We start from the raw sequence: 24,575 nt of genomic DNA on the forward strand, positions 1-24,575 counted from the left end.
TCGACCTGGCGCTGGGAGCCCTGCCTCCAACACAAAATCCCAGCCAAAGTTTCAACAACTGCATATGATCTTAAAGTTACTCATACCCCAAACAATTTTTTAAATTATTTACCTTTCATTGTGATTTTTCCTAAATTAATAATAATCCAAGAGTCTTTTGTCCATTTTTAAACGATGTAAATTTGTATCTTTTACTTTGGTGTTTTTATAATCAAATGCATTTTCCCAAAACCAGTGCTAACATTGTCGTGTCCAGGCTCCATACACATTACTATTCGAAGCAGCTCATACCCTGGTAAGATAGGCGAAGGAGATTCAGCTTGAAACAGTTAATCGCAAAGTGTGTAACTGAGAGAGGTTTACCCTGAAATGGTTGATAATACAGTGCATAATGTTTAATAATATTGTGTAACTGAGAGAGGTTTACACTGAAACGGTTAACAACAGTGTGTAACTGAGAGAGGTTTACCCTGAAACAGTTAATAGTGTGTAACTGAGAGAGGTTTACCCTGGAATGGTTAATAATAGTGTGTAACTGAGAGAGGTTTATCCTGAAACGGTTAATGATAGTGTGTAACTGAGAGGTTTACCCTGAAACAGTTAATAAGTTTACCTTGATGTGGTTAACCACCTGGTGGGTTACCTCTGATGAGCTGAATTTCACCACACTGCTGTTTGCTCTGATCCACTCAACTGTCATGTTTTCGTGACCTAGTTTTGGCTGCTTTCTTCTCCCAGACCTTCAGTGCCCCCTTTTCCCTATTTTCCATGAGGGTAATCCTCCTCTGTTCTTCGCTATGACCCTTATTAATGGTGCATTAACTTCAGCTGAGAGTTGAATAAAGCTGTTTTGCTTGCACCCACTCAGTAGCTGGTGCAGCAGAACAGAGGCCCATTATACTGGTGACTTCACGTATCCATACAGTGGCTAGACCCCGACTTATCAAAGCCTGAGCTAATTTGTTTGATACAGTTTGGGCTGCTGAACCTGCTGATGAGGCTTGGCCTGTGTGACTGTAAAGAGCGTGGGCAGAAAATGTGAATCCAACAATAACTCTTATTTATTCATCAGAAAGTGTGATATTCGTTATAGGGTCAGCACAATTTATTTGACGCAGAGTAGAACTTACTTTCCTCACTGAAGCCTTTATTCACTTCTTTCACTTCATGACTTTTTTTATTATCTGATGTTAGCACCTTTGGCCCCATACTGTGAGATTCTGAACCGTATCAGAATTGGGCCAAACAAATCTAGGAATATTGCACCACAAAAGAGAGAGAGAACTATAATGCTTAATTTTTCGAACCTTATGTAAAGACTGATTGTGCTGCTGTTCATGATTAAGATAGCTGTCAGTCTCTGAACATAGTTTGTATATTGACAGGTAAACGTTAATACTGAACTGAGCAGAGTTTACTGAACTATCGAAGCAGGAGATTGTATGATAAATGAAAAGCTGGGGGACTCTAATACATTTGGCTCTGCTTCAGCAGTTTCAATAACCAAAGGGTAGTCATCATCTGAAGTATGGGCAGAAGCGAGGAAGAGTTGACAGGAGGCTGTAATTTACTTTCCAGCCACTTCAAATGAGATGCGCTGAACCTCACATACTATTTCAAATGTAATTGGGCTGTGCTTGATGTAATTTTTTGAACGTGATAAGTCTGAATCCCCTGTACTTAATTCCCCAAAGATTTAGGCATCATCTGTCTGATTAGAAGCCAGCTGAAGTGGTTTTGCTTGTCTTATCAACCCAATTCTGTACGAATGCCCCGTTAACATCCATACTGTGCGGTGCCAGCCGAGGATTCTCTCTCTCCCTGTCGCTCCCCCTCCTCACACCACACTCACATAGGCAAACTTTCCACGCACAGCACTGAATCAGCTCAGCAACTGCATTCAGCACTGATTCCGACCTGTGATTCCCCTCTCCCAGCCCTGTCATGTTCTGTTTGTGTCCGTCGCACTAGTTTCTTTCACACTTCCTACCATCTTTTAGAGTTCAAAGCATGTGTAGCTGCAGGTCTATGTCAGAAACCCAGTTGGAGGCCTTTAATGTTGGTGATGTAGTACCGCTGTGAATGACTTTGATTATTTATTAATTCTGCTTCTCTTGTCTGATTGAGCCAATAGCGAACATGAAGCCCCTCATCTTTCTTTCTAGTGAACATGTGCCTGCTCTGAAATGTCTACAGCTTTATGTGAACTGTTGCCTTTGAACTTTCTTTTTAAACTTTTCACAGCACCTTTTTTTAATGTCTCCTTTTCTTTATTTCAGCCTCGCACCACATTTTCCCAGCATTCCACACGCCCATACCGATCGATATGCGGCATCATGAAGGAAGGTATCATTACGAGCCTCACTCGATCCACGCTATTCACGGGTAGGTATACACTGCATATGTTGGTTGTTTATCATTATTGTATACTTAATTTGCTGCGATTTTTACACCTCATTTGGAAGAAAATATATAAGGCCCAAATAAGTGAGGCTTTACTAATACATTCTTCTTCGTCCCATTCTAACTAGTAACTAATCGCCTTCCTGACGAGATGCATCTTTATCAACCAAGAAGGTGATCAACCTCTCTGCCACTAGGAGGCGCACCAGAGCAGCTTAGATTGTCTCAGATTCCGAATCTCCATTTTTTGGGCTTTGCCTCCTCCTCATACTTCAACTAAAATGAGGAACTTGTGGAGTGAAGAGGCTCTGGTGTGACCTTTTCTTCAGATGAGGTTTCCCTTATTTCCTCCTCCCCAACCCCTCTACAATTTTCTCCCTTCCTTTCTAGAGGGTACAGACTTGTTCGGGGCTCTACAGCTACTTGCCATTCGAGGATTCCTTGCACAAGTAGCTTACATGCCAAACTAGAGAGTGGCAAAATGCCTCTGCTCATTACCTGTAGCAAAATCATAAACACGCAGTCTTTTTTTCTGAGTGTGTTAATGATGTCACTGCATATAGTGAGCAGAGCAGTTCTTCACCCAGTGATTTTAGGGGACTATTTAACTGTAATAGGCAGCACAGCTCACACTCCCACCTGACATCCCCATGTGCACTATCCGACAATGGGGAGCTGGAGGCCTTGGTGGCTTTACAGCTCTCTAGTCCACTGAAGCCAAGATGAACTGTAATATCCTAACTGCTGCCCGGCCTGGGCAGGTTGTCTAATAAACAGCCCACAATATTATCTCTGACTGGCTGGCTCAATGAAGGCTGCCAGTGAACTGCCCACATTGGCCAGCAGAAGGTTTTTCTTTAAACTTCACCAAAAATAGAGCCTTTTGTTTATACAAGGCACTCGATCCAACAGCCCTGGTGAGCGGAATGAGACAGTCAGGTTCAACGAACAAGGAGCCCAGGGCCCCAAGCCCCTGATCTGGGACTGTCTGATCAGAAAGTGGGTACGTTATTGCTTGCACTACAGGGGCCCTCATTGTGTTGACTCTTTGTTTTTTCCCAGCTCGTATGCATTGCTTCTTAATGACCTCCCCCAAGATTAAAGCAGCATTGCCGTCTTTAGGGGAATTTTTTGCAGCCAAGCTCAATTCCAAGCTCCGTGATGGCCTCCCATGAATATCTGGGCTTTCGAGAAGCATTTTTAAAGCCAATTTTTAATCCCAACAGGAATTAACACTCTAATATAAGAAATGCTGGAAACTTGCAGAAAATGATTCAATGTTTGAAGCAGAAAAACTACTTTACATCACGGTCACTTTACGATGTTTTTAAATCTGGGTGTATGTGTGTGATTATATCATTAACCATGGCTGCAGATGCCTTGGCATTCTTCACCAGAACTGTGCTAATGAAAGTTACACCTAATACAGTGAACCTATCAAAGGCTGACCGACATGCTGCATGTTTCCACGTATATTTCTATTTCAGATTTGCAGTCTTTTCTCTTAAATCATTAAGATAGAGTCGTGAGCTCTGTTTGGATGTTTCATCACATGACCTTCCATTACCATCAGACCTGCCCTACGCTGCCACTATTGGCCGTCCAACATGCCCATCTTCATAGGGCAGCACATTCTCACACCAATTGGAAAGTGTACAGAATCTACAGTACCTGATTGAATGATTCTGGATCATCATTCAAGTAGCCTTTTTACCCCAATTCCAATATTTTTATAACTAACAAACAAAAGTGTTCAAGAAAATATTTTTTTAAATCTATTTTAATGCCGCTATGATTTCCCTCCTGGTTGCTTGCAGCAGCATCCAGGAAATTAATCTTGAATTCCTGGAGATCCCAGGATTGGCAGCCCTATATTAAGACCATTGGGGCCCTTTGAAGAAACAGCTACACTTGTCCCTACACAGTTGAATTAAAGTTTTGTCAGACATTTACTGCCAGACGCAATTTCATCTGCACCCATATTTGACGATTTAGTCTCATACACATCCGTGCTTAAAATCACAATAAAGTGACTCACTGGTTACATTAACCAAACAACAATGGCCATTTAAGCCCATTTGTGTTCTGAGCCAAATACCATTGTATAAACATTGGTGCATATCAGAATGTTTCCCTTACCCACAATTGTAAAGGATACAGAAATGCCATGAGCAATTTAATCAGGAATTATTTTCTGTCACAGTCAGTGGAATTTAAATAAGCGAAATTTCCATAAGGAGACACGACGACCCAAATGCATCACTCTTCCACAATCGGCCTGCCTCATCTAAAACCTAAATACATCAGTTCTACTTGGATTCCTCCATCCAATGGATGTTATTTATGTCTATTTGTAACAGGATACAGGAAAATATGGTTACGTACAACAAATTCTGTGTACTAGAAGCAGACTGAAGTCTATTTGCATGAAGATAATGCTGAGTTTTAGTCAATTGGACCAAATCCAATCTGTAAATACTAAACATTGTTACTGCGGGCTGTTTAGAGGGAATTGACTTCTTGTCAACTAATTTTGCGCCGAAGAAGAATCGGTTAATGGTTTTTGTCAACAAATTGCAGAGGCTGAACAATCCTGGAATTTCAAGACATGTCCTAAAACTGGAAACCTAATGATAAATATGTGGGCTATGAGCAACAGCTGACTCTCAGTGTCGTGACTAGTTTCCAGGTTTTGCCAACTCCAAGAAAATGGGAGCTTTTTTATTTGCAGACAGATGTGAATAATTAATTTTTCAAGTTTTTTTGTAAAATTCCTGGACCTTGATGGTTCATAAATCTTCTGCTGCCATTGCAACACATGACCCAGTAAAATAGTTATTAAAGCAATAATATTAGCCCAATTGTAAAGTTTTTGCTAGCTGTGGAACAATCCTGTTCATACTCTGCATTACCTGATTCTGGAATCAACTGTGGTCATAGAGATCCTGAGGCCACTTCCTTGGCCCTTCTGGCCCACTGCACTCCAACCAGACTGCAGCAAAAGGGCCCAGAATTTAGCTGGGACCTGAATACCCTAGACATTCCTGCTGGACATTGTACGGGGTGGGCAGAAGTTCTGCTGCTTACAAGGCCAGTGATGCCAAGGGGCTGAAACCAGGGCCAGGGAATCCCAGGCTGGAAGTTTTCTCAACCCTGGCCTGTCAATGGCCTGGCATGAGACTGGAGGCCTGTGCATCCAGTGAGAATAAGACTAGTGGCCTCTAGAAGGTCTCACAAGTGCCTCACTTGGGTGGGATGGATTCTTTATAAAGAAACAGCCCTGACAAAGAAGAGTGAGAGTTTTAAAAGCCTTTTCTATCGGCCCTCACATATAGTGGCTGATGGTGGTCTGCATGGGGTCTCTGAGTCAGGAGCCTGTGGATTCCAACGCAAATGGTGGCTAGGCACTGGAGATTCCAGCCGTGATGGTCAGATGGGTGCCAGAGATGCATCCCCTAGAGACCCAAGAAGTTGCTGGCCCCAGTTAAACAGGGTGCCATTGCATTGGCTCACCAAATCCCTGATCGGGGCCAGCACTGGGGGTGGGGGGGCTCTGGATCTCAGCCCATGGAGCTTTGGAACTCCTGTCTACATTGATTGGCGATTAGCTGACTGTACTAGTTGGCTGGTCTAGGATATCAACCTCTTGTGGAAAAAGGCCAGGACTTTTTAAAAATTATTTTTAAACAGCTTTTAACAGCTGCCAGGCTACTGGCCCAGATATCCACTTGCTTTATGAAAATCAAAGCAGATGAAAGCCATTGTTATGGTGGTGGATTGAGATTGTGTGGATTTTGGGGTCACCTAGAAGAGGGAGGGATAGCAGTCTTAAAACAATCCAAGCAAAATTGAAGGATGCAAATAAATGTACGCATGGAGGTGGGAAAAATAAATTGGCTTCTGCCACACAACATAATCTCAACTGGCTGAAAATCACTTCATCCGATGGAAGAGATTGATGCATGCTATTTGACTGTATTATATGAATGTTCCACTGGCTGCTCCTCATCAGGCAAATATACTGCCATACACAGAGGTTCATCAATCCACCCCTATAGTGTGCAGAAAGAGGCCAATATAACCTGGCACTGTATGCTCACATTGTTTTAGCATGGCATGATGTATTTAAAATGAGATGCATTGACCACTTGCGTTATACAATATACCATATACACCTTTTGTTGTTCATTGTTTCTTCTCTAATAGAGACACCACACTATAAAACACCCACTCCATCATGGTTTTTTTTTTGGTGAACAGGAGCTCCCAAGCACGATGCAACAACCTAGCCATTATGTTGCTTCAAATGGTATCAGTTGAGGCCAGTTTGCCCCTTACTGACTTCATATGTAGTGCAGTCTCCAAGCAGGATGTGAAAGAGAGTCATAGAGTTATACAGCACAGAAACAGGCCCTTCGGCCCACCGTGCCGGCCATCAAGCACCTATCTATTCTAATCCCATTTTCCAGCACTTGGGCCCATAGAGGTTGCTGATGTCCGAGCATTCACTATCATGAAGCAGCCACTTTCCATAGCAACAGGAAAAAATAATGACAAACTCAAGGCCATGTTTTAGGCTGGCTGAATAAGTCAAATTCCGCTTTTATTACATAATTCCAGGGTCATTACCAGTATTTAGGGGGTCATTCTGCAGCTCCATCAGTTTACAATTAGGACCATTATCATGATTGGAGAAGTCAAATTCCATTTATATAACTGGTAGTTTGAGGGATTGAATTCTGCTTTTACCAAGGGAAATATGAATCAGTGGACTTCAATCGGATCTTTAAAGCTGGATGACAGAAAGACAAACTTAAATGTGCTCACCCACTTTCACTCAGTGTAGCAATTTGCGGATAAATTTGGTTTAAAATTTTTTTTCAGATATAAAGGAAAAAGCTACCTGCTTGAGTCATGGTCTAGCTGGCCGAATAGATTCGACACTGAGCCTATATACAAGGCTGATGGTTCGAATCTCCGGCCCCCCATACCTGCAGGTGGTGTTGGCTCTGATTAACATTCCTTTGGATAGCCCTTAGTCTGATTATTTTAGCTGATTGACCAGATTACCTTCAGTCAGTCCTTTGAACCCAATCCTCTTGCCAGTGCCTTCAAAAACACAGGATGAAATAGCAACTTAACATAGATTTGTGGCTTGGTGCTATGGTAGCTGAGTGGGGGAGGGGTGAAGCAAATGCCTTTGTGTCACTCACATTTGAGCAAGTATTCACTCTTTTCGGATTTATATTTGATTTGTTCTTTTAAATTAGACTATTTTCAGACTTACCGACCCCAAAAAAGATCTCACACATGAGCTTTTGAGTAAAGTTGACGTCATGGGATAGCCTGGACCTCGAATAACATCTGATCTGATCACAAACAGCAAGATCACTCGGACTGTGGGTTCAGACACAGTAGAAATGACTAAGGTGCCTCAATTGCTGACCTGGGCTGTTAATTTCTTTCCCTTGCTCTGGTTTCCTTTTGATCAGTCTCAATGTTGTCGAGCTATTCATGGGTCCTCTCTTTTCAGAACTATCCGATAAGGAGGTGCAAGAATCTTCCTGTCAATAATTTCAGCAAAGGAGTTTGCATTATTATAAAATAGAAGTTAGTACTCAAGCCAGCCTATTCAGTATAATTATTGGCAGGAGGAATTTCACCTCCAGAACTAAGAAGCTTTTGAATCTAATAGCCCCAGCTGGAAAATACAGAGGGATCAGGCGAGACTGTGCTCACCCCACTGCCCCAAACCCCCCCCACCAACTCCCCCCCCCCCCCACCGCCCCCATTGTCCAATATGCTGTTGAGACCTACAGTCTAGGATTTCACATGAAGAATGGGCCGATGTGTGAGATCCCAGGATTGTATTAGAAACCAGCTTATCATTTAAATTGGCTTTGTTAATCGCCTGTCTAAAATGTTCAGTGCACTGGCAGTAGATTGCAGGCTGTACCTTGCCTGAGACTATGGGGCGAATCTTACCCCACAACGTCAGGGGTCATGGCGGGGTGGGGGGGAGGGCCGGAAAAATGCCTCTGGGAGAGGCCCACCACGGGCCTCAACGCCGGGAAGGCCTGGCCCCATAGCCCCATATTGGCGGCGGTGGCAAGGCCTCGTGGCGGTCCCCCACCGCTCGGCAACGGGAGCAGAATTTAAATATGTTAATCAATGCAAATTAACAAATTAATGGCTTACCTGCACCCTCCAGCCGTCCCACTCCAATATTATGGTTGGTGGCCAGCCGCACCTTTGGAGCTCCATTCGGAGATCCGATGCAGGACACTGGTGGGGAGGGGGGAGGAGGTAAGTATTTCAGTGTGGGTGGGGGAGTGGGGTCAAACTTATATGATTGGTGTAGGGGATGGTGGGATGGGTTAAAGATAAAATTTTGTGAACTTTGAGGGGGGGGAAGGTCAGGTACATAAGGTGAGTATTTTGAGGGGGAGAGGGCAAAGAATGAGCTGTCTGGTTATTGGGAGTGGTGGGAGAGGGGCTAGAAACCTTTATTTATTTATTAAATTAAATCTAAAATGCATATAACTTTAAAAATTCGAATTAAATGTAAGGGCCTGAACCCGGCACGTGCGCAATGGCGACGGACCGCCCGCCCCCTCCACATCATTGCGGGGGTGTGGGGGGGGGGGTGCGGTTCACCACAGCCATGTAAATGAGTCACGCAGTAAAGCCCGCGCACGTGAGCCGCCATTTTCTACAGCCGCCGCCATGCGTAAAATTCAGCCCTATGCATTGAGAATTAGAGAAATGTACAACATTTGCATACATGCACACGTGCACAGAACATATTAACTTACTACCTCCCCATTCTTCACATGGTAAAACAGGGGGTACTTCACTCAATGATGAGTTTGTGTCTATGGATCAGTAAGTTTTCTCACACAAGTGGCCATTCGCAATGGGTCACCGCAGCATATTGGATCATAGGGGCTATCACAGATTCCCCTGACCTTGTCCTCACATCATCCGCTGATCAATCTTGTGCACTTTCCAATCGGCATTGTAAAATGGCAGCAATTGTGTTAAAGAGGAGATTGTAAAAATATTCTTTACACAGAGAGCAGTTAGAATGTCAAGCCCTGTGCCAAAAGCCATTGATGAAGCACAGCCCATAAATTCATTCAAAAGAGAATTAGGCAGTTGCTCATAAAAGAGAAATATTAAAGATTATGAGGAGCAAGCAGAAGAGTATGTTTGGACTAGGGAACTTGTGTGGAGAAAGACACCAGCACAGGCTTGATTGGAAGAGTGGCCTGTTTTTGGGTTGTGCGGCAGCCCGATTTTAACCTAACCCGCCTAGTGGGAATGAGGTGGGTTTGGATCAGCGCCCATTTTACAGCCTGCCTAACTGTACACTCTATTGAATCAGGTGAAGTGTAAAACAGGATCTGACCCAAACCCACTCTGTTTCCACTGGGCATATTTGATTAAAATCAGGTTCTCAGGGTGAGGGTTGTTTAACTTTGGAACTCTCTACCCCAGAGAGCAGTGGAGGCTGTGTCTTTGAATATATTCAAGGCTGAGTTAGATTGATTTTAGATCGACAAAGGAGTCGAGGGTTATGGAGAGGCAAACAGAAAGGTGGTCACAATAAGATTAACCATGATCTTATTGAACGGCAGAGTAGGCTGAAAGGGCAGAATGGCCTATCCCTGCTCCTATTTATGATGATCGTATGGCTTAATTTTGACCTTGTCTGATAGTGTAAAACCGGTGAGAGCAAATCGGCAGTTCATTTTACATTTGACCCAATTTTTTTATAGACGTATTTCCATTGACCAGGTAGGCACAGCATTAGCCCTTATTAAGATTCACATTTAACACTGAACCAGAATGGTCTAAGATGCAATGGGATCTTTGGCAGTAGCACAAAACAGGGATAGAGAATCGGTAGCCTGTCTTACCTCTTGCCTGATTTTTCTTTGCATTGAATTGAAAGGAAGATTGGACAGGGTGTGTAATGGGTCATTATTACCCATTTTGGCTACCATTCAAGACCAATTTTACCCCCAGATCTATCTTTACCTCCAGCCAGTTATGCAGTCTTTGAGAATGATAAAATTACATTTTACACACGCTATTTGGATTCTACATGTCGACGTTAATACTACCAATTACTTGAAGCAGAAGTTTCTGCTTTAACTGTGATTAATGGTTCCTAATCCTGCCAGAGGACCCCAATTCATCAGGAGCATACTCTAGTTGTCTTCCTTCTTGCCTGCATCAAATTTAGCTAATTACATGAACACTGAAGAACAAATTAAACATGTCTAATTGATTGTGAGCCATGGGCTCCTTTATTATCCGCATCTTGCTTCATGTCGAAAGTTTGCCGTCTGATGGTTCACCCTTCCAGGTGCTTGCTGTCCTCTGCCATCTTTCAATACTGAAGTTTCGCTCTAACAAGTGCGTGTACGGTAAAAGTGAGTATATTTACAATTATAGCTCTTAGGACAACCGACAACTAGCTGTGCAACTTTATCACAACACATCCGACTGTGCTGGAATCTGTGCTGAGCTTACCAAAACCTCAATTGCTAAAGATACCTCCAGACGTATATATGAGCCATATGGCACTGGAAGACCCCATGTTTGGTCTCTGATTTTTGCTGATTTCTTAATTTGACTGGCTAGAGTGTGGGTGGGGCCAGAATCAAAAAGCAGCAACTTAAACTTAATTCTTTAACACCTCAAAACAGAGCTTACTTAAATCCTAGTTTTTGCTTCTGAGCCTTGTTCAACTTGACCACAAATTCAGCCAGGATGCTTCAGGGAGGAACAATGGTGTTCGGGAAGCAGCAGGAACGGAGTGCACTTGCCTTGGGAACAACTCCAAGATATAACTCCAAGATATGGCTGCTCCATTGCAGGGATCTAAATACTGGAGTGGTGTAAGGCAGTGGGATACTCTTGGAGGGCCTCTGGAATCAGTGACCAACCCATGGAGGAGAATGGTCTCTGTTGAGTCTTTACATATGAATTAGGAGCAGCAGGAGTAGGCCACTCGGCCTCTTGAGCCTGCTCCGCCATTCAACAAGATCATTGCTGATCTGATTGTAACCTCAACTCCACATTCTCGCCTACCCCCAATTACCTTTGCTATGTTAAAATATGTTCTGGCAATTTATGGGACTGCCTGTTTTTTGTTTGTGTTTTCCCTACCACCCTATCCCACTTTTAAGCCACTGAAAGAACAGCTGGGTGATGTGGGCCACATACTTCTTCAGAGTAAGATATCTACCAGGAGGTGACTCAATACAATGCTAGTTTCCTTGTCTCTGTTCCAGCTGCTCCTAGTCTATCCGGGTGACTCTGCAGGTTGAGCTGCAAAATACTAGTTTGCTCTACCTGCAGTGGTGCTAATGATTTGAGCAGTTTGAACTGGGTATTGGACCTATATCATGTGCCAGCCCCATCCAAGAAAACCAACCCAGCAAATTGTTGTATGGGGAGTCCTAGCACTTGAACTTTAAACCTTTGGGTCATGCAGTTAAGACTACTTGAGCTTCCAGCTATAGTTGCCTGCTTCCATTCCTTACCAAGGGACAATTTACATTCTAAAATTAGTCTCTTTGTGCTTGATGAGCACAGGTAGGACAAGTGGTAAATATGTACTTGCAAAAACAGCATCAATTATATACCCTGAATATAACCACAACTAATTTCTGCCTTCCTCTTTTTCTTTTTCTATAAAAGGCTCACAGCCTTAAGTTGTCAGATAAAAATCAAAGAAATGCAGGTTGGCTTGTTAGTGCATACCCAGCCCTGGGCAACTCCCATAATATTCAAGGTTAGCTTTTGCTTTATTTTAATTGCAAAATGCTATTTAACCCAAGTTTGGGACGAACAAGTCTGTCTACCTGTTTACATGTTAACCCTTCCACTCTGTACGGCACTTTGATGAGCTAAGGAACATGGTGTGTGGAGTTTGACTTCATCTATGACCTAACCTGTTTTCTCCCTTTTTGGCTTACTGGGTAAATGTATTCAGCCTTACTGATCCAGATAGCTCCAGGCTCAATCTCAAAACTATGCTTATCTTCAATGGCCCAATACTAGGAGCACTATAATTGGCTTTCATGCCCCTGAAGTAGGGTGGTGAAGTGTAAACCAATGTTTCTACTCCCGATTGCCATCCCGTGCACCCTACTGTGATGTGTATGTGTGTATCTATCAAACAAGGCTCAAGCATGATGTCCTTCATGATTGAATAATCTGTCAGCCCTCATGTCTCGGCTCATAAAGAATTTGGGTGAGATACAAAATTCTTTGCACCCATTGAACTGTACTTTAGCATGAGTAGAAACCTTCATGTACAAGGGTGGGAATTGAGAGGGTTGCAGTGGTCAGTTCAAGGCAAAAACTGTCAGAAGCCCTGTGGTTCATCTTTTCTTTTGCCTTTATGAAGCGCCCTGCGACAATTTTTCAATGTGAAAGACGCGATATAAGTGCAAGTTGTTTTTTGTTGCTCAACCTCTCAGGTCGGTTTTGGGGAATATTCGGAAGGGAAGAAAGAAGAAGGTAAAATGAGAAATGGAATAACTAAACTAAATCCCTCTGTGTCCTTGCTTTAACTCCAGCTTGGATGGATGAAGATCCAGCTCCCTGTTGGTTTGTGAGGATCCTCCAGTACAATGCATTCAAGTAGACTCAACCGAACCACAAATAGCGTCAATCCAAAGTGATACAGCTGTCACCAAATTGTACCTGAAGTGGCACTAACAGAAGTTCTGCGACACAACAATTTGCATTTACATAGCGCCTTCAAGGCATTTAAAAGTGCCAAGGCGCTTCACAGGGAGTGTTAGCAAACAAAATTTGGCACTGAGCCACATCATGAGATACTAGGGCAGATGACTTGCTCAAAGAGATAGATTTTTAAGGAGCATCTTAAAGGAGAGAGAGGTGGAGAAGCGGAGACAGGGAGGGAATTCCAGGGCTTAAGGCTTACGCAGCTGAAGGCACAGTTGCCAATGGTGGAACGATTATAATCATGAGGCCAGAATTGGAGGAGCGTAGTGATCTTGGATGGCTGTAGGGCTGAGGGTGGTTACAGAGATAGGGAGGGACGAGGCCATGGAGTGATTTGAAAGCAAGGAAGAGAATTTTAAAATCGAGATGGTGCCATGTTGCCAATGTAGGTCAGCGAGCGCAGGTAATAGATGAACAGAACTTGGTGGAAGTTAGGAATGGGCAGTAGCGAGATACTACAATAAAGTGTGAAAATAGATAGGTCACAGTGACAGAGTGGAATGGACAGATCAGGTTGTGAGCATGAACACATTGTCAGCACGATGTGAGAGAATCTCTGTTACAATAGTGAATGCAGGAATCCCCTGATCTACCACACCTTCCAATATAATGTGCACTTGCTTACTGCAGCAGAAAAAGCAACTACATGAAGTGTCTTCTCTGAAAACACTCCCTCCCTCTAGCAAGAAGCTTCCTGTATTACTGCCAGAGACAGTATTGTGCGCGAGAGATGGGACACTTGTATTTTAAACCAGTTTTGGGAAAAAGGGAGTTGTCTCATTGGGAATAATTGGTGCTGCAAGTACAATTTCTGTGTAAAGAAAGTAAGAGTAGAATTTCACTAAATAATCTCTCATGCTTTCATGCTTTTGCACTGAACTGATTTATTTGCTTCTAGTGGGTGAAATCATAATCCCTCAAGTTTATAACTATAGATTGTGATTTATGGTATTTGGCAGGGTGGATACACTTTTTTGGTAGCAGATGCAGTTCCATGACTGACTGTTCTATATTTGGGGCCAGGAGGTTCTACTTTACCACCCAGGAGGAGGTGACGGAAGTCCATTGCTCTGACAGGTGTTCATTGTTAATGTTTTCTCCCAGTTCCTCCTGCAGCCAACATGCATGCCTTCTGCCTGACTCAGGAGTCATCTCATCTCCTCTTTTATTCACTGGTAGACAATGTTCAAGTAGCATCTTGTCAGAGTGGGAGGATCAGTGGTGGCTCGGTAATAGGATCTGTCAAACAGGTCTGAGATTTGATAAATTGTACCGCTTGCTTTGAAGGGTAGAATGATAAATTAAGCCTAATTGTTGATTGCTTCATGCAGAACCTTGTTGTTTTGCTGTTGTAGTTGTATTCTCCATTACCACTGCCAACTTTATTTTACCCCTGCTGCTAAACTGCTTGATTTTGCTATGGTAAACTCCCTCCAGAAGATCTGTCCATTTAAAAATAATGAACACCCTGTACTACTGGGGAAAGAAGATGAGGTTGAGGGGACTAAGATGAAAGAGGAATAAAGATATCAATCAAAATGCAGCGACCTTGGAGAGGACTACCGTATTTGCTGGACCCATAAGATGCACTTTTTTCTGGAAAAAAAGTCACCTAAAATTGTCATGCATCTTATAGTTCACAGGTTATGTCCAAATATTTCCAAAGTATTTCCTTTCAGAATCCTGGTGCATCCACTGCTTCTCGGATTGTGCCACACGCACAATCCATTCCTTGGGCCTTTTGTATTGCATATGTTAAATTTGCTTTACAATTCCTGATTCCATGATCCAGAATGCATTGCAGAGCAGTCTAGTGACATCATTGCACCATTATGTTCAAGTTTCAGAAGATGATGCTGTAGTCACAGAGGACAGTTCTGTTACTGGCCTGTTACAATCAGGTGAGAAAGGGGTCTAGGATTCCCTCTCAGCCTTCACCTGATCTTAACGTCGTCGAGTTTAATTTTAAACACACCGTGTTTTTAGCTCCCCTTTGGTGAATCCTCATTCACCACTTTCCAATTATAAGGCAAAGGAACCAGCACAAACAGGTTTTCTTAGGTTTAAAGAAGAAAGGTTGACATTTATTAAACTTAAACTCAAATTCGGTTAACACCTATAGATACACAACACACCCATGCTAGCATGCATATGTAATACACACATGCAAATAGAGACAGAACAGAGCAGAAGAAATAAAGTGGAAAAGTTTGAGGCAATCTCTGAAGAGGGTTTTTTGTTATGAATCTTTGAGCTCACTGTAAAGTCCTTGATTGTAGGTAGATCTTGCTTTTCTTTGGGGCCCAGTATTCTTCTTAAACCTTGTTCGCTGTAGGAGACTTTTCTCTCTCGGCGTTCATGTGTCTTCAGTGGATTTGGAGCTCCATGAGAAAGAGATGGGAGCTGACAGGAGAGGCTGTGGCGAGCCAGCCAGGAGAGGTCTTTTCAGTCCAGGAGCAAACAGACACTGAGTTCAAACTATTTATACCATTCAGAAAATCCCAGATTGCCAAGCAGGTTAGTCATGTGAATAACTGGTCTGACCACGTCTTGGCTCTGTGGATTGTATCATCTTAGCAGGGCCTGGAATGCGCTTCCCTGCCTTCAAAGTCTTGTGCTCAAAGTCCATTGTGGGTTAAATAGATAAGGGAAGTAACCTCTCTTGTCCCTATTGGTATGTAAATGTCTTGCAGCCAAGTGTTTGGCAGCCCTTGTAACAGGCCTTCTTTTCTTCCCAGGAACAATTTGAAATTTAATGTCCATATGGCAAAATTAATATGCCTCATTCTTGGCAGGTGGGGGTCTAGCATGACAGGCCACTTCAGAAAAGAACCAAGCGTTAGGCAAATTCAGAACTGTTCTAATTGGAAAAGTGTCACACAGTCCCCAAAACGTTGACCACCATGTTTAAATTGGATAAACAGCACAAAACATTTCGTCAATTTAAAAGGTTGCTGCTTACACGGTCATAATCGCGCCAGCTATTTTGAGCAGGCACAGGTGTTCAGTGAACAGTGCGCACCTCGTATATTACCTGTTGTACTTCAATTATGAAATTCAGCTGAAGAGAAGCTGGGGGAAGTCGACTGATCTCTGTGGACAGCAGCAGTGTGGAAGCACAAGTGAGGAGTTCAGGATTCTCTAGCATATCCCATCAGTTGAAGAATTGCACAGCATGGTATACAATAACTACATTGCACCAGAGAAAAGTTTGAGTGAGTCAGAATTATAGATTAGTACAAGATAATTCCGGTCTAGTCAGTGACAAAGGAGATTAACATGCTTTAGACAAAACCCTTTGAAATATTGTTAAGGAAAACATGTTCTGGACAGAGTTATACACATAGATTTCATATAAGCCATCCAGCACGTTTATCAGGCAGATCACAGTAGCACTAATATAGCCGCGATATGTGAGGAGGACGATTTTACTAAGGTTTGAAGTCCTCATGTTCTGTATCTCATGAGCCCAGCTATTTTAATAAACCCTGGGATTCACAGCCTAAAAATCCCACAATTTTGGAGTTGTCAAACTTTTGACAGTATAGATGAAGTTCATCCAACAGGGGAGATGGTGGTGTAGTGATAATGTCACTGTACTAGTAAACCAGAGGCTCAGGCTAATGCCCTGGGGACATAGGTTCAAACCACATCATGGCAGCTGATGGAATTTAAATTCAATTAATTAATTTTTAAAAACTCTCAGTAATGGTGCCATGGAACTATCATCGATTGTCTTAAAAACCCATAGAGTTCACTAATGTCCGTTAGGGAAGGAAATCCGCCATCCTTACCTGGTCTGGCTTACATGTGACTCCAGATCCACAGCAGTGTGGTTGACTCTTAACTGCCCTCTGAGATGGCCTAGCAAGACACTCAGTTGTCTAGGGCAATTAGAGATGGGCATCAAATGCTGGCCTCACTAGCGTTGCCCGCATCCCATGAAAGAATATTTAAAAAAACAGCGACAACAGTGCCAATGTTGTTTCTTTTGGTTGGATAAAGAGGAGCTGAAGCCAGACACAGAGTAATGGGGAGAGAGTAATTAAAGGAGTTACATGTGAAGAGAATAGCAGGTGAGAGAGAAATGGCGTGAAGAGTCGATGAATTAAGATACGCTGAATGCCCTTTTTCATCCATAAGTATCTTGTGATCTTAAGGTGAGGACAGGCAGCCTTGAAGGTACAAGAGCTGGAACAGTATAGCGTACTGGTTTAATATTGCAGGGAGCTGTGGCACTTCTGTCTGTTAATAAAACAAGAAGTTTGTAAATGTTAAAGGAAGAGACAATAGAGACAGAAACCAATAGCTGTAATGCTAAGTAACAAACCTGATCCCTATCTGGAATACTGGAATTTACATGATGAAATCCCAAGATCATAATAGCCATCTGTGATTACAAACCCTTAGTACAACTGCGATGACATTAGTGAACTGGCAAGGGAAATATAAAATTGAGAAAGTGAAAGAGTGACAGCAGTAGGGATGTATCAAGTTGCTTCAGAGATGGTGAGCTGGGGTGAGGTGCAAAGGATATGAATGGTTAGGGAAGTTGGTTAGGTAAATTGGGGTAGGTAATTAATTCACTATTGGATGAAAAAAAACAGTAGAATGAGGATCCTTGAAACTGTGCCAGGCAGAAGGTCAGTAGGCTGACTGCTTTGAGTGTTTCACACAATATACGCAGGCAAGATAATATCTGAAAGCAGATGAATAGAGTCAGCCTGCACTGCAATGTTAATCTGGATAACCATTCAGGAAACAAAATAGATATGTTATTTTTCAAAGCTTGGGAGTCAAATTTGCAGTGTTTGGTGTTTAATGTGTAGTGATTACTAGAAAGAGTATGAGCGACTGTGCAATGTTTATAATGTTATATTAATGTAAATAAGTGTTCAAGCACAATAAAAGTAGAGGCTGTTTACTCAGTCAAAATCCTGTAAACTTCTCCCACCCACCCCCTCCGAAGTCTGTGCCAAGTTAGTTGATTTCAGGTGGGGTGAAATAGAGGCACTACCATTGACCTCTGGGCCAGAGAAGGGGAAAAGCTAACTCAGATTCCTGTTCTTGATTGCCATTCTGTGCCCTTTGCTGGAAAATCTGTGTGAAAACGTCAAGCAATGATAAATACACTTGGGCTTGGCTATGTTGCTCCCATGGTAAAATGTACTGCTGACATTCTTGTTGTTTGTCCTTCGAGGTGAAAATGACCATGTCCATCATCTTGGATATTTGGTAGAGTTTTGCTGGGTACGTAGGTACTGCTAAGGCTGATCTGCACCCCAAAGGTTCTGCTGCATATAAGGCAGGATACCGCAGTCAATTGAGTTTTGGACAAGCTGCTGGCTTGGGATTTCCTCTCCTTGGGTTTTCTCTCTGCCGCTGATATGCGCTTGTTTTCGAAGGAGGCTGCACCCTTTTTTATTTGGTTGCTCCAGGTGTAGCGTTCCTGGAGCAACCTTCCCCAGGACTCAGGGACGATATCAAAACTCCTAAGCAAAGATTTCAGAGTGTCTTTGTAGTGCTTCTTTTGACCACCATGAGAGCGCACCCCAGACTCAAGCTCTCCATAGAAGATTTGCTTTGGTAAGTGAGTGTCCGGCATTCTGGCTACATAACCAGCCCAACTCAGTTGTGACTGTCTCAATATGGTGTGGACACTTGTCATGCCAGCTCGGGTGAGTACCTCAGCGTCAGTATTATGTCCTGCCATCTGATCTTGAGAAGCTGACATTCACAGCATCATGGTAGTGCATGAGAAATGCCACTTGATTGAGGTCATGTGAGTGAGAAGCTGCACCACTATGGGTAGCCGTTAGAGCCAGTGAGCAAAGGCAAGAAAGGCTGTGCATTTGAGTCATTGCCATATTGAACTCTCCTACCCACCCCACCCCCCAATATGTATGTCACAGACATATATATCACAGAAAAAGAATGAAAGTGTTTTTGCAGATTCTCTGTGCAAAGCTTGTTCTCAGTCATTAGCAAACATAAAGGGAGTCAGTAAATAGCGTTGTGGTTGAGCCAGTATTTTAAAAAGCCTGATAAGGACCATAAATACACTTGAAAAGATGTGTATTGAACATTGAGGCTAATCTCTTCAATCAGATTGGCAAATATTTTAAATGGAGTATCTCAAGCGGTAGCACGTCCCTTGCATTGATCAATCCACTTTTTATATTTTAGTCAGAGATGTGTAACCAATAAACCCAGTGTTACGACCAGGTGAGAAAGGGGTCTAGGGTTCCCTCTCCGCCTTCATCTGGTTTTACCGTAACAGGGTTTAATTTTAAACACACAGTGTTTTTAGCTCTCCCTTGGTGAATCTTTGTTCGCTGATTTCCAATTGAAAGGCAAAGAAACCAGCATAAACAGGCTTTCTTAGGTTTAAAGAAGAAAAGTTTGAAATTTATTAAACTTACTCTAATTCGGTTAACGCCTTCAGATACATGACACACCCACTCCAGCATGCACACGCGATACACACATGCAGATAGAGACAGAACAGAGCAGAAGAAATAAGGTGGAAAAGTTTGAGGCAATATCTGAAGAGTTTTTGTCATGGTTCTTCGAGCTCACTGTAGAGTCCTTGATTGTAGGTCGATCTTGCTTTTCGTTGGGGCCCAGAATTCTTCTTAAACCTTGTTCACTGGAGGAAACTTTTCTCTCTTGGGTTTCATGTGTCTTCACTGGATTCCGAAGCTGGTGAGAAAGAGATGGGAGCAAACAGGGGAGATCTTCTCAGCCCAGGTTAGTCATGTGACTAACTGCTCTGCCCACGTCTTGGATTGTATCACCTTAGCAGTCTCTGGAATGCTCCTCTTACACACAATAGCTGGTGATCAAGGTTTGTTGTGGGTTGACTTAGTCAGGGAATGGTTCTTTGTCCTTCCAAGCACCATCTGTTAATATGCAAATGTCTTTTCCAGCCACGGCTGATCTGTTTAACAAGTCCTTTCTTCACTCCAGTAACAGTTTAAATTCAATGTTCATGACAAAATTAATGTACCTCATTCTTGGCAGTTAGGGGCCCGAGCATGACAGCCAGTTACACCAGAGTTCAAGTGTTTATTTTGTACAATAGTCTGACTCTTCTCACTTTAAATACTGATCATTTTATGACTTCTAAGCCTTAACAGTCCGAACTTGGCTTCAATAGAGAAATGCCTGCAGTGTAAAGATATTCAGTGAATTACGTGAATGTGGGGTCAAGTAGTGCTTGGCATTAGAACAATCTTATAATCAGAACAGGACGTTAACTTACAACTAAGTGAAAAGACATGAAGTGCTTTGAGAGTTCAGTAACTTGAGGTCTTTCAGTTCTAGGCCCAAAAGCAGGGACAGATGTGTGTTTATTTCCCAGAGTGAGGTAAAACTGTTCACCTCATTAGTCCCACTACATCCAGCATCCATATATAATTATTTTATAAAAGCAAAATACTGCGGATGCAGGAAAAAAAAAGTTAACTCTGCTTTTCTCTCCACAGATGCTGCCAGACCTGCTAAGTATTTCCAGCATTTTCTGTTTTTATTTCAGATTTCCAGCATCCATAGTATTTTGCTTTTATTTTAGTGTTTAATTCACTGCCACTTCTCTTCCAGGAACGCCTACCTTGAAGAAGTTCTGCTCTTCTCTCCGGGATTTTCATTTGTCTCTTTTACCTTCTTAACCTTAATTCTCATACTCCTTCTAGTAATCACTACACATTAAACACCAAACACTGCAAATTTGACTTCTAAGATTTGAAAAATAAAATACCTATTTCATTTCCTGCTTTGTATTTCCCTCCTGATGTCTGATAGGATTTCTACCAAAACTCGTCTTCATAGCCATATCTTCTTCCTCAGCGACTATCTCTGGCTCCGACTTATTCCATGCGGATTCCAACTGAAGTTCCATCCTTTATGTTTTGAATCCATCCAGGATAACCGATATCTCCAAGATATACAACATTCCTCGGACTGCTGTTCTCACCGCATCCCAAGATCCACACTCAGTGCCATGCACCACCGCACTCAACCTCTCTCTCCAGAAGCACTGATTCACCTTGTCTAAATGCTGTCCTGCTCTGCAGTTTCATTTCATCCCTCGCCTTAGCCGACAGTTCTGATGAAAGGCCGCAGACCTGAAACACTAACTTTGCTTGTCTCTCCACAGATGCTGCCAGACCTGCTGAGTATTTCCAGCATTTTCTGTTATGATTATTTTATCTTGGAATTGCCTCCCACACCAATTGTTAATCCCCTACTTCAGGGAACGTTAATTCCATCCAATGTTCCATCTAAGCTGCATGCGTGTGCGTGGCCATGCAGCAATCATGGAAGTGCAGTGCAGGCTGCTCACAAGCATGGCAGCACACAACAACAACAAAAATTAGAGGGACGATTGATTTTCTCCTCTTCCCAGGGTAAAACAAACTATAAAGCAGGAGGATGCCAGCAGCCAAATAGTTAGAGCCCTGTATTTGGCCCTAGCCTCTTTGGACTAGGGAGGGGGAAATTCATACAAGGCCCCTGTTAGAACATGTACATGTGTGGGCACTAGATGGGGTCAGATTCAAGTCAGCTGGGATGACCTGCTGAGTCAAATGGCATAGCAACATTAATTTTCTAGGTTTGCATTTGAAGAATTTTGGAGCTGCGGGCTGACAAGTTCCCAGGTCCTGATGGACTTCATCCTAGTATTATAAAAGAAGTGGCTAGTGAGATAGTTGATGCGTTGGTTTTGATTTTCCAAAATTCCCTAGATTTGGGGAAGGTTCCATTAGATTGGAAAATAGCAAATGTAACTCCTTTATTCAAAAAGGGAGGGAGACAGAAAGCAGGAAACCACAGGCCAGTTAGCTTAACATCTGTCTCAGGGAAAATGTTAGAAGCTTTTATTAAAGACGTTATAGCAGGGCACTTGGAAAAATTCAAGGGAATCGGGCAGAGTCAACATCATTTTGAGAAAGGGAAATCGTATTTAAACAATCTATTGGAGTTCTTTGAAGTAGTAACATGTCCTCTACACAATTTTTGTGTTAGATATAATTTACAATGCAGGTTTATCTGTCATTATGTAAGTAACCCACTGGTGAATACTAAAATTAATGGATAAACTTCCTCTACACTTAATTTTTAGCTTCTATTCAGGCAATTTGGTGATCTAATCAAGTTCCTTGTTTGTGCAGATAAGACCTGGGTTTTTTGCAACATAAAAATGAGATGTATTCTTAAAGTATACTAGTAGCCTTGATTCCTGCTAGTGCACTGATTCAAAGCTATGTATCCCAGGTACTGGAAATCCCGATAATTCTGGTCCTGTTGCCTTTAAAGTCCAGCATGGATCTATCTTTGGTCCCCTCCTATTTCTCAACTTTATGATGCCCTTTGATCAACATCAACTGAAAACACAACTTCTGATTCCACATGAATGCTGACAAAACCCAGTTCTATCTCAACACCCCCTTTCTCAGCATTTCCACTGTCTCTAATTTGTCATGCTGCCTGTCCAACATCCAGTATTGGATGAACGGAAATTTCTTCTAATCCAATATTAAGAAGACAAAAGCCATTGCCTTTGGTCCCCGCCACAAACTTTGTTCCCTAGCTGCTGATCCCATCCCCCTCTATGGCCACTGTCTGAATGTGAAACAGATTGTTCACAAACTCAGCATCCTATTTGACCCTGAGCTAAGCTTCAGACCGGCTTACCTCTTTATCAAGACCTCCTTCATGTCGCCCTTCTCCATCCTGACTCAGCCCATTTGCTGCTGAAACCATCATCCATGCTTTGCTTACCTTCAGACTTAATATTCCGATGATTTCCTAGCCGGCTTCCCACCTTCCACCTTCCATAAACCTCAGCTCATCCAAAACACTGCGGTCTGTATCCTAACTGGCATGAAGTCCCCTTCTCCTATCACCCCTCTGCTTGCTGACCTACAGTTGGCTCCTAGTTTGGCAAAAGCACAAATTTAACATTCTCACCCTTGTATTGAAATTCCTTTATGGCCTCTTTGTTCCTACTTCTGTAACTTCCTGCAGCCCTACCAACCTCCGAGATTTCTGTGTTCTAATTTTTTTCGGCCTCTTGTGCATCCCCATTTTCTATTATTCCACCATTGGCAACTCTGCCTTCAGCTACCTAGACCATAACTCTGTATTGCCCTCCCTAATACTCACCACCTCTTTACCTCTCTTCTTTTAAAATGCTCCTTAAAACAATGTAAGAACAGGAATAGGCCATTCAGCCCCATTAGCCTGTTCTGCCATTCAATTCAAACATGGCTGATGTGTATCTTAACTTGATTTATCTGTCTTGGTTTCATAACCCTTAACACCCTTGCCAAAAATCTATCACTGTTTTGAAATTTTCAATTGGCACATGGGTCTGAATTTTATGGAGCCTATAGGAGCAGGATAGAAGGCCAGGTGGGGAGAGGGGCAGGGGGCGGTGCGCAAAGTCAGGAAGGATGGTGGGGGTGGAGTGCCCATCACATTCCCACCACCTAGGCGTTTTGCCAGCGGCAGGGAACGTGTAAGATGACCCACCCACCCAGAGGCCAATTCTGGCACTTAAGTAGTGAATTAAGGGCCTCTTTCTGCCGCCTCTGGCATTTTACTAGTGGTGTGGATGGGCCCTGCACCACGTGGGGAGACTGCCTGGTGAAACCTGCAGGCTCGGGCAAGGGGGGGGGGGGGGGTGTTCCCTCCTCATAGGGTACTCTGTGGCCCTTGGAAGGGCCCCGTGCCAGCAATGACTGCCCCCGCTGTAAGGTCACACTTTAGTCTTCTATACTCAAGAGAATGCAAGTCAAGTCTATGTAACCTGTCCTCATAAATGAACCTTTTTAGCCCCAATATCACTTTGGTGAATCTGCACTGCATGCACTCCAAGGCCAGTATATCCTTACTGAGTTGCAGTTCCCAAAACAGAATGCAATACTTCAGATGGGGTCTAACCAGAGATCTGTAGAACTGTAACATAAATTCCACTGCTTTGTATTCTAGCCCTCTTGTCTTAAAGGCCAACATTCCACTAGCCTCTTTTAATTATTTTTTGTTCCTTTTTGGCCAGGCTTTTAGCCACCTGTCCTAATATCTTTATGTGGCTTGGCATCAAATTTTGTCTGATAATGCTCCAGTGAGGCACCTTGGGACTTTACTATGTTAAAGGTGCTATATAATTGCAAGTTGTTGTTGTTGTCTAAATCAGGAATCCAGAGTCTATGAAAAGTCCATTTTAAAATACTCAATTAAATTTAAACTTGCCTGGACTAAACCAAGCACCAAATGCCATAAAACTGCAGCGGATAATTGAAGGTGCGAACATGGGAATGTGGATAATTAAGGTTCCATTATATTGGCTTCCGTTCTTAAGCCCCTTTTACACCAGTTACAGATTTAAGTGTAATTTG

General features: G+C 42.8%; 1 protein-coding gene across 3 annotated transcripts in view; it reads left to right on the forward strand.

The window, feature by feature from the left end:
• Positions 1-24,575, forward strand: part of gli2a (GLI family zinc finger 2a) — a 407,587-nt gene that overhangs the window by 288,525 nt on the left and 94,487 nt on the right. For all 3 annotated transcript variants that reach the window (XM_068034894.1, XM_068034893.1, XM_068034896.1), the window contains one exon: positions 2,280-2,385. In XM_068034894.1, coding sequence (XP_067890995.1) covers positions 2,280-2,385 — 106 coding nt within the window. The remainder of the gene's footprint in view (positions 1-2,279; positions 2,386-24,575) is intronic.

This window comes from Heterodontus francisci, chromosome 7 (genome assembly GCF_036365525.1).
Source record: "Heterodontus francisci isolate sHetFra1 chromosome 7, sHetFra1.hap1, whole genome shotgun sequence".
Classification (NCBI taxonomy): Eukaryota; Metazoa; Chordata; class Chondrichthyes; order Heterodontiformes; family Heterodontidae; genus Heterodontus; species Heterodontus francisci.